Here is a 10570-nt window from a genome sequence, read left to right on the forward strand (position 1 = left end):
TTGCTGGCGGGGGACCCCAATCTCCTCCAGCCGAGGAGGTCCTCTTCTTCCCGCGAAGGCTTCGTTCTGTTTCTGACGTCCCTGGGGCTTCGTTCTGTTTCTGTGAGTCTGACGTCCTGCACGTACAACGTGCAGGATGTCAGAAACAGAACGAAGCCTTCGCGGGAAGAAGAGGACCTCCTCGGCTGGTGGGGATTGGGGTCCCCCGCCAGCAAAGGTAGGCGACGGCAGGGGAGGGTTGGCGGCGGGAGGGGAGGGTCGAGAGGGTCGTCAGCGGCGGGTCGACAATGGCTGGGGGGGGGGGTCGGCGGCACCAGGGGGAGGGGCTAAAATGTGCTCTGGACCCCCCCTCCCACCAAAGTCTGGCTACGCCTCTGCTCTAAGGTCCTCACAAGAATCATCACTATCTATACCAGTGATGGGCAACCTTTTGAGCTTGGTGTGTCAAAATTCACCATAAAACCGAGCATAACTCGGGTGGTGTGTCACTTCAAGAAAAATCACTGCTACTAGGACCGTCCCCGGGCCCCCCCTACCCGAGATCGCTGCCCACCCGAGGTCGCCGGGCCCCCCCTCCACCCGCTACCGGGCCCGGAACTAACCTTAAAGCCTCCTTTCACGTTGCAGCAAGCAGCAGAAGGGCAGACCTCTCCTCCGTCCTTCTGTGCTCCGCCCTCGCAGACGTTACGTCAGGCGAGGTCAGGACACGGAAGGAAGGAGTGGCCTGCCCTGCTGCTGCTTGCTGCGATGTGAAAGGAGGCTTTAAGGTTAGTGTCCGGGCGCGAGGAGGGAGGGCAGACCACACTGTGGCGGTGCAGCGTGTCATCGGAAATGGCTACGCGTGTCAGTGCTGACATGCGTGTCATAGGTTCGCCATCAGGGATCTATACCCTCATCAAAAGAAATTGTACGATGTGATACCTGCCAGCGAGCCTTCTCAGGAGTAGCTCCCACGCTCTGGAATTTACTCCCAGAGGGGCTAGATCTAACTCAAGACTACCTCTACTTCAAGAAGCAGGTGAAAGCCTGGCTCTTCTCCCAAGCCTTTAATACATAAGGTGTATTCTATAATAAAGCACATAGATTTTAGAAACGCCCATTTCTAATGAATGAGAATATAGTTACATTCTGCACCTGGACTAGCTTGCTGTTCAGCCTGTAAACTTTGACCAGTTCCTTATATCTTGTTTAACTGTACGAGGAACTTGCCTTGAGTTTAACCCCCCATTTATTCATCCCAACTGACTCTGCACCACCCATCTTGTCCCCTGAGCTACGTGGTCACCTGTATTGTAGAAAAGCATTAGCATCATATCTATGTTATCTGAATGTTCTAATGCGTGCTTATTATGTGTTTTATTACAATTACTAGTAAAAAAAGGCCCGTTTCTGACACAAATGAAACGGACGCTAGCAAGTTTTTCCTCAGCTCCCCTGCAGCTACCCATGTCCAGCGACCCTCCTTTCCCCCTGCAGCCACCCATGTCCAGCGACCCTCCTTTCCCCCTGCAGCCACCCATGTCCAGTGACCCTCCTCTCCCCCTGCGCCCACTGCAGCCACCCATGTCCAGCGAACCTCCTCTCTCCCCTGCCCCCCCTCCAGGCCACCCATGTCCAGCAACCCTCTTCTCTCCCCTGCCCCCCTCCAGCCACCCATGTCCAGCGACCCTCCTCTGGACATGGATCAACTGTGAGGCATGTTCCCCCCCCCCCCCCCCCGGGTTCTGAAGTTGACATCATAATGGCAGCCTGATCTACGGAGCCTAGCAGACCAACTCGGAATGAGCCACGGTCCCAGGCAGCAAGTCAGAATGTTGGAGGTGAGAATTATTATATAGGATGCTTACATTGTATTATATCTCCGTTATTTGAATTTCAGTGCTGTTAAATATATATAATTTTGATACTATTTCACGTTAGTCTTATTATTAGGTTCCAATCTGTTGTTTTCAAGTTTACCTCGTTTACTGTATTTATATTTGGCCATTTTTACTATTGTTATGCTGTTAACATTGTAAGTTTTATGTGAAACTGTACCTGCTGTACACCACCTTGGGCGAATCTCTTCGTAAAGGCGGTTAATAAATCCCAATAAATAAATAAGGCTGGTACTAGAAGAGGAATTTTGGTTATCCATTAACCTATGCGAGATGCCATCTCTTTTTAAAAGGCTGTACACTGGCACAGTCCGCCTCCAAAGGGGAGCACTGGTACTCAAGCCAGTCCTCAGGACGTAAACAGCCAGTCTGGTTTTCTGGATATCCACAAGGAAAACCTCTCTTCTGAACATTCATTGTGGAAACCCAACAGGCTGGGTGTGTCCCGAGAACTGGAATGAGAAGCCACTGCTAACTCCAGACTCCGTTCCTTTTATCTTGCTGCACCATATGCCTGGAATAGACTTCCTGAGCCGACACATCAAGCTCCATCTCTGGCCATCTTCAAATCTAAGCTAAAAGTCCACCTTTTTTTATTCTGCTTTTATTCACCCTTATTCACTTGTTCAGAACCCTTATTTTATCATCCTCACTTTAACATTCCCTTATCTCTTGTCCTGTTTGTCTGTCCTAATTAGATTGTAAGCTCTGTCGAGCAGGGACTGTCTCTTCATGTTCAAGTGTACAGCGCTGCGTACGTCTAGTAGCGCTTTAGAAATAATAAGTAGTAGTCTTTGGGATTCCGGAATCTTGCTGCTCTTTGGGATTCCGCACAGAATGTTGCTACAGTGGGATTCCAGAATCTTGCTACTCTTTGGGATTCTGCATGGAATCTTGCTACTCTTTGTCCTTATCCCTTGTTTGTCCTGTTTTTCTGTCCTAATTAGATTGTAAACTCTGTCGAGAAGGGACTCTCTCTTCATGTTCAAGTGTACAGCGCTGCGTACGTCTAGTAGCGCTTTAGCAATAATAAGTAGTAGTCTTTGGGATTCCGGAATCTTGCTGCTCTTTGGGATTCCGCACAGAATGTTGCTACAGTGGGATTCCAGAATCTTGCTACTCTTTGGGATTCTGCATGGAATCTTGCTACTCTTTGTCCTTATCCCTTATTTGTCCTGTTTGCCTGTCCTAATTAGATTGTAAGCTCTGTCGAGCAGGGACCGTCTTTTCATGTTCAAGTGTACAGACTCAGAAACAGAACGAAGGAAGAAGAGGACCTCGGCTGGCGGGGGTTGGGGTCCCCCGCCAGCAAAGGTAGCAGACGGCGACGGCGGGTTGACGGCAGGGTTAGCGGCGGGGGGGGGGTCGACAGGATCGGCGGCAGGGTGGTCCAGGGCCAAATCTACGGGGGCCCAGGCCCCTGTGGCCCCATGTAGCTACGCCCCTGTTTTCAACACCCTAATGCCGGCTCCCATTTTTTTGCACCCGTAAGGCAGTTTTGTTTTGTGCGCTCTTCTCCGAGCATTGGGGAGGAATACAGAATGACCTCATTTACATGAGCTTGACTACATCTGCATGCTATCTGCGCTAAGGCCTGGCAAACTCATTATTTGATGCTCTAGACCCCTCTGAACATTCTGCGCTAGTAAATGCAGGGCACTAGTACAGGGCTAAAGACCTCTAGTGTCCGCATTTACTTTTGAGCATTGAGGCCAAAGCACTTTGAAAATACACCTCTTGTCACCTGACACTTACTGAACTTTATTTCCACAGGTTCAAGTGGACCTACTGCAGCACCCAGACTACAAGCGAAGAGGAGTAATGTCAGGATGTATTTTTTTTTTCACGGAGAGGGTGGTAGATACGTGGGAGGTGGTGGAGATGAAAACCGTAACGGAATTCCAACATGCGTGGGATAAACACAAAGGAATCCTGTTTAGAAGGAATGGATCCACGGAATCTTAGCGGAGATTGGGTGGTGACGCCGGTAATGGGAGAGTAAAGCCAATGCTGGGCGGACTTCTACAGTCTACGCCCTGATCGTGGCTGGATAGGGATGGGCTGGAATGTAAATTTTAAGGGGCTTCGAAGTTATCTTCAGAACTTTTAGTACAGGAACACTGCTGGGCAGACTTCTACAGTCTGTGCCCTGAGAATGGCAAGGACAAATCAAACTCGGGTATAAAGTATCACATACCATGTAAAATGAGTTTATCTTGTTGGGCAGAGTGGATGGACTGTACAGGTCTTTATCTGTCGTCATTTACTATGTTACTATGTTAAAAAGTGCTCCAGCTGCAGCACTGACCAGGAGGCCATATCCTACCAAATGACTGAGGAAAAGCAGGAAGAGACAGCGCAGCCAGGGGTGAAATCCTGGGGCAAATACAAACCCCACTAAGCAAAGCGGGAAGCTTGTTTCAAAAGATGAAAGTGGTCTCTCCCAGGCTCTGGCCTCCTAACTTGGAATCTCCTTAGGACGACGGATCCCGGAAGATCCTGAGGCAGGCTACAGTATGCCATGGGTGGTGGAATGAAGAGCTGACTATTTTTATACACTTCTGAAATTCTGAGGTGCCAAGGTTGCTAGGTTAAAAATATATTTACTGGCTAAGCAACAAAAAAATATATATATATGGAAACTGAGGAACATCTGAAGGGGCCTCAAGCCACTATTAAACAGAAAAGAAAAAGCTGTGGAGGGGAAAAAAAGCAAGATGGGACATAAACCATTGTTTCAGAAGGTACAGCAAAGTGGCTCCTCTGGCTTTTTCTGCACCCAACTCAAGCCCTTCACCCTGTAGCCCATCACTTTCAATGCATTGCAGTTTTACTGCCTGCACCGAGTTCACATTTCTCACCCTACCTGACAGGACACGTCTCTTACCTACTTGGAGGAAGGTAGCAGAGGAGAGTGGCATGAACACAATGACCCCTCTATGTGGCAAATTACTTAGGAGGGGCCTGTGCCAATCACACCCATTGCAGGGCTCCAGAATCTCAGCAGCAGCCCCTGGGCGTTTAACTGAAGCCTCCCTGTTTTATCTGAAGGATCAGAGTGGCAGGAACATGCCCTCTGCAGAAGTTCTGGGAAGAGTTTATGCTGCAAGCTTTGCTTTAAGGAGCAGAGGGGGGAGAAAAGGCAGGCAGACGCCACCAGCTCCCTGAATAGAACAGAGTCCCGGGGATAAAATTAGCCTTTCAGCTCAGCAAAACTAAAATGGCAAATTACACCCTTCTAACGCTATGTCGTTTTTAAATTTATTATTTTATTTATTGGCATTTATTTACTGCCTTTTTGAAGGAATTCACTCAAAGCTGTACAGCAAGAATACGTCAAACACATGCAACAGACAATTACAGCAGTAAAAATATTCAAACAGCAATACAAAGCATAGTCTGCTACATTATAATGCCAACACAATACACAATAAAACATTTTAATAGACAGCATAGGGTGTAAGCAAAGATGGAACATATAGATAGGTAAGAGAGTACGAGGAGTTAGAAAATAAGGAGACTAATTTAAAGAAAGTTGCACATGAGGTCTGAAAGGTGCTTGCACATTCTCTTGGCTAGGGTAGGAATGGATAAACATGTCCTGCTATTATATATATACACGTTTTCCAAAACAACCGTTGTTTATTTACTATTAAATCTATTCAAAAATTACACTTAAACATTTCACTTCATTATCCATTAATGCATAGGAGCCAACTTTTCAAAATTATTGGGGGTGCTAAACCCAATGGAAATTACCCCTCCCTGGACACATAGAAGGAATTTTCTCAATACTGGGGGTGCTCAAGCACCCACAGCGTCGGCTCCAATGCATTAATGTGCATAATTGCATAATGTGCATAATTGGATTTTATGATAAGTTAATGGATAATGAAGTGAAATGTTTTAAGTGTAATTTTTGAATAAAGATTTAATACTAAATAAACAACGGATGTTTTGGAAAACCTATGCACATTTATTACAACTAATTGTAATTGTTTTGAGCTATTTTTGGAATATTATATATAGAGAGTTACCATATGGCTCCAGAAAAAGGAGTGCAGTCTGAGCCAGTCTGGGTTTTACTTCCCAGATTGGATCAGTGTCCTCCTTTTTCTGGAGCCATATGGTAACACACACACACACATATATATATATATATATATATATATATATAAGTCACTCATATATCAAGTCACTCTCTTTTTTTCCACTTCTGCACCTAAGGCTCCACTTTGAGTTCAAATCTTTTGTATTCATTTTTAAAGTAAAGTAACAAAAACATTGAGTATGTAATGTATTTCTCCGATGGAAACATCATTCTGTATAAATGTTTTTGTTCCTTTACTCAAGGCTCCACTTTGCAATAAGTAATCAGTAACTTGTAACTAAGATCCAGCCACAGGGCTGGGGAGGAGGAGCATGAGAGGTTTCCAGCAAGCCAAAGTTAATCAATCGGTTTAAAAGTTTACACATCTTTTAAGTGGAAATAGCCCTCGCTAGGCATCCGTGAAACCACAGCTCGGAAAAACCGATCCGTTTGTTATTGCTTCAAAGTGTTGCAAAAGTTCTTTGCAAATGAACTTCAGCTTTGGAGGAGAAACACATGGCTCATTTCTTAGAAAGTTTGCAGCAAGTCCCTGCCATGACCTCTGAATCTCTGTCCGGGCTTTTGCAAGCAAAATTCAGAATTGTGCATTGATTTCCCTGCAAAAAAAGGAGAGAGAAAACCGAACCAGCTCGGGGCTCCCTTACCTGGAAAAGCAGAACTAGCAGCACCACCAAGGACAGACCTATTCCAGGCAGCCTCTCCATGGCTCCCCCGGGTCCCAGGGCTTTCTTTCCCCTACCCTCCCCCCCGAGTCCTAGCCCTCTGCAGCACGGTTGCTGGGAGGTCAAAGAAATCCAAAGCCCCCCCCTGCTTCAGCTGGATCAAGTCACAGTCGCTCCCCAGCCCTCCGGAAACCCAACTGGAGCCTCCAGTACACTTTGCTTTGCCTTCTGATCGTATTAAATCCAGGCTCCTGCTCTCTTGCAGCTTTTCCACGGCAGCTAAGTGAAGAACTGCAAAATCACTTGGGCTCTGACTCACAGGAAATCCTGGGTTGGACTCTCAGGAGAAGGGAAGGAAGGGAGGGAGAGAAGGAAGCGGCTGCCAGAGTGTGTTAATAGAGTGTGGGATATTAATAAATCAGTCGGGGAGGATGGAACGAGAATCATCACCCTCTTGTAAATCCTTTTTTTTCCCAGTAACATTTCCTGACTTTCATGGGGAGGGGGAAGCAGAGTGAAAATCTGTGTTGTTGAACAACAATGGCAAATAAACATTCAGAATTTAGTTGGTTGAATTTTCTGTGCTTTTTTTAGGGATGTACAAGTTAGCCTTTGTTCAGTTTCCCGTGCTTTAGGGGAATTTTCGTTTTCCTTTTTTTTTAAATTTTATTCCTTTGGGGGAAACAGTGTACACTCTCATAAAACACAGGAAGAAAAACAGAAATGTTGGGTTTACCCTATCCTTCCAGGCAGGCTGAAAATGACATGCAAAATATGATTTCAAACAAATACACATCCCTAATTCTTTTCAATCCCTTCCCTTTGATAATAGTCTCTTGAATTGATGACATCACAATGCAGCCTTTTTCTGAGTTGGGCTCCACCCCTCCAGGTGAATTGTGACGTCATCAGCCTGGGCCAATTCGCTTCTTTTTCTGGGATCTCTGTCTAAAACCATCTCAGGACAGCCGGGCTTCAAAATTCGACTCCAACTTCAGTTTTGTGCCAGATTTCAGATCACTCATGATTGGGTTACCCAGTTCTGTTTTTCTTAGGGCTCCTTTTATTAAGGTGCATTAATGATAGGAATAAAATGGGCATCTTAACATGTAGTATCTGCTAAATCTATTAGGGTACCAAAAAAAGAGCCCTTAAAGACCTTTTCCAGTGCCCTCTTGTGTAGAGTTGTAGAGAAGGGGAAAAACTCGCCTTACACCCCTTCATTGCAGTGGGAATAAACTTTTTCTTTTTTAATTTGTAGAACAGTTTATTCAAATTGAGAAAAACAATTCAAATAGAAATTGAATGCAGCAAAATACAAAAAGAGAGGCCATACCGCAATAGACACAATTAGGTTGCAAACAGAACTGATTCAAAATAACATACTAAAAAAAAACTTTACCAAAACAGGGATTGCCTGTTAAAATGACAAAGGGACTTAATGTTTAGCTGGATATAAGTGCCATTATAGGCCACTAGATACATTTAAGTAAAAAAAAAAAGGCTTTACGTTTTTTGTGCACATCTGTGTTATGGGGAGAAAAGTAGAGTTGCCACTTCACTCCTGTTTTTACCCCACCATTGCATGCACGGACTTGTAAGTGTTATTGGTGTTAGCAAAATCAAAGGGAAAAATCACAACTATAAATGCTGCATTCGATAGAACAAAACTAAGGCTGGGTCAGCCCGTTTGGTTGAGAGAAACAGAGAAAATGATGGCAGGTAAAGACTGTTCAGCCTTTCCTGGTCTGCTTAATCATTTCAACTACTAAGCGCTACAATCCCTTTATTTCTCTTAGAGATCCTTTGTGCTTCTTGAATTCAAATACAGTTCTCATCTCTACCTGCCATTCCCATTCCCCTTCATTCCAGAGCTTCCTTTAATCCAAAGAGACTGTCTCCTGTGCATTTATACCATGGTATTTAAATGGCTCTTCTCTTGCTTTGCAGCTGGTCATGCTGTAAGGTCTTGCATGCATCAGTGATGCTGAGAATAGAGGCTGACCAAAACTGACTCTGCTGCGGAAATCCGCCATTGGTTTCAGCCAGAACCAGAACTGAAACCAAAAATGTAGCCGTGGCCCCCCCTCCCGCCACTGCCGCAACTGTCCCCCACCCTCCACCTGCAGCCACCAGCCTCCCACCACCCTGAGAAAAAAAAAACATACCCCCCCCGGGCTGCCCACCAACTCCACCTGCCCTCCCCAGGTCTACCTTCTAGAGGCCCCTGTACTCTAGTGGCTTCCTCATCCCATATTGCTGCTGCTCCCAGTAGCTCCGTACTCCAGAATGGCATTGGCAGACTGGATTTCCTGTGGCAGCCATTTTGGAATTGGAGACTTTCCTGGCTGAGCATAAGGATTCATTGGGACAGGCAGTAGGGTAGAGTTCATTAAAGTATTGCTCCTGTTTAGTTAAGGATTGTCCTTAGAGATTTCTTTGATATGAAATACATACTTTTATTAGTGTTTCAGGTATTTCTTCCCCAAGATGTGGGCTTGGAATGCCATAATTTATTTTTTCCTCTGTATTATTTTATTTTTGTTACATTTGTACCCCGTGCTTTCCCACTCATGGCAGGCTCAATGCGGCTTACATATTGTATACAGGTACTTATTTGTACCTGGGGCAACGGAGGGTTAAGTGACTTGCCCAGAGTCACAAGGAGCTGCCTGTGCCTGAAGTGGGAATCAAACTCAGTTCCTCAGGACCAAAGTCCACCACCCTAACCACTAGGCCACTCCTCCACTGTTGATACTATTTGAGATTCTACATGGAATGTTGCTATTCCACTAGCAACATTCCATGTAGAAGTCGGCCCTTGCAGATCACCAATGTGGCCGCGCAGGCTTCTGCTTCTGTGAGTCTGACGTCCTGCAGGACTCACAGAAACAGAAGCCTGCGCAGCCCCTACATGGAATGTTGCTAGTGGAATAGCAACATTCCATGTAGAATCTCCAATAGTATCTATTTTATTTTTGTTACATTTGTACCCTGCGCTTTCCCACTCATGGCAGGTTCAATGTGGCTTACATTGGGCAATGGAGGGTTAAGTGACTTGCCCAGAGTCACAAGGAGCTGCCTGTGCCTGAAGTGGGAATCGAACTCAGTTCCTCAGGACCAAAGTCTACCACCCTAACCACTAGGCCACTCCTCCACTAGTAACATAGTAGATGACGGGACCTGCACGGTCCATCCAGTCTGCCCAACAAGCTAAACTCATATGTGCTACTTTATGTGTATACCTGACCTTAATTTGTATCTGCCATTTTCAGAGCACAGACTGTAGAAGTCTGCCCAGCACTAGCCCCACCTCCCAACCACTAGCCCCGCCTCCCACCACCAGCTCTGCCACCCAATCTCCACTAAGCTTCTGAGGATCCATTCCTTCTGAGCAGGATTCCTTTATGTTTATCCCACGCATTTTTGAATTCCGTTACCGTTTTTATCTCCACCACCTCCCGCGAGAGTTAATTCTGGTATTTTCTTTACATTGTTGTGGATGTAATAATTTTAAAAATAAAAACAAAGGTTATTGGTGTTTCTTAATGTTCTGTGTGGACAAGAGAGCTGATAGTTTACATAATCAGGTACAGACATCCTTTTGTGGTACTCTGGAGATAAAATGTTGTTGTTGGTGTATAGCTTAACTGCAGGCTGCCTGCAGGCAAGGATTTTCTTGTACATAAGAATGCTGTGAAACATGGCCATTCCAGAGCTCACTCCTGGGGCTCAGGAGATGTAAGAAATCACTAGCAATGCTTCATTCCCTTTTTCTCTTTTCTGGAATCCTGCATGCATGGTGCAGGATGTAAGGCATCAGAAACAAATGATCACACAACGAAGGCGCCGGAGTCGACCGGCGCTGAAGAAAACTCTTCGGCTGGCAGGGATTGGGGACCCCCACCAGCAAACAAGGT

At 45.7% G+C, this 10570-nt stretch overlaps 1 protein-coding gene across 1 annotated transcript in view; it reads right to left on the bottom strand.

Moving 5' to 3' along the window:
• The window catches only part of HSPG2 (heparan sulfate proteoglycan 2), a 428317-nt gene extending 421370 nt beyond the window's left edge, over positions 1-6947 (bottom strand). The window contains 1 exon segment of the mRNA XM_030222172.1: positions 6633-6947. Coding sequence (XP_030078032.1) covers positions 6633-6692 — 60 coding nt within the window. The 5' untranslated portion in view covers positions 6693-6947.
• Positions 6948-10570: the final 3623 nt, after the last annotated feature.

Source organism: Microcaecilia unicolor, chromosome 13 (assembly GCF_901765095.1).
Source record: "Microcaecilia unicolor chromosome 13, aMicUni1.1, whole genome shotgun sequence".
Classification (NCBI taxonomy): domain Eukaryota; kingdom Metazoa; phylum Chordata; class Amphibia; order Gymnophiona; family Siphonopidae; genus Microcaecilia; species Microcaecilia unicolor.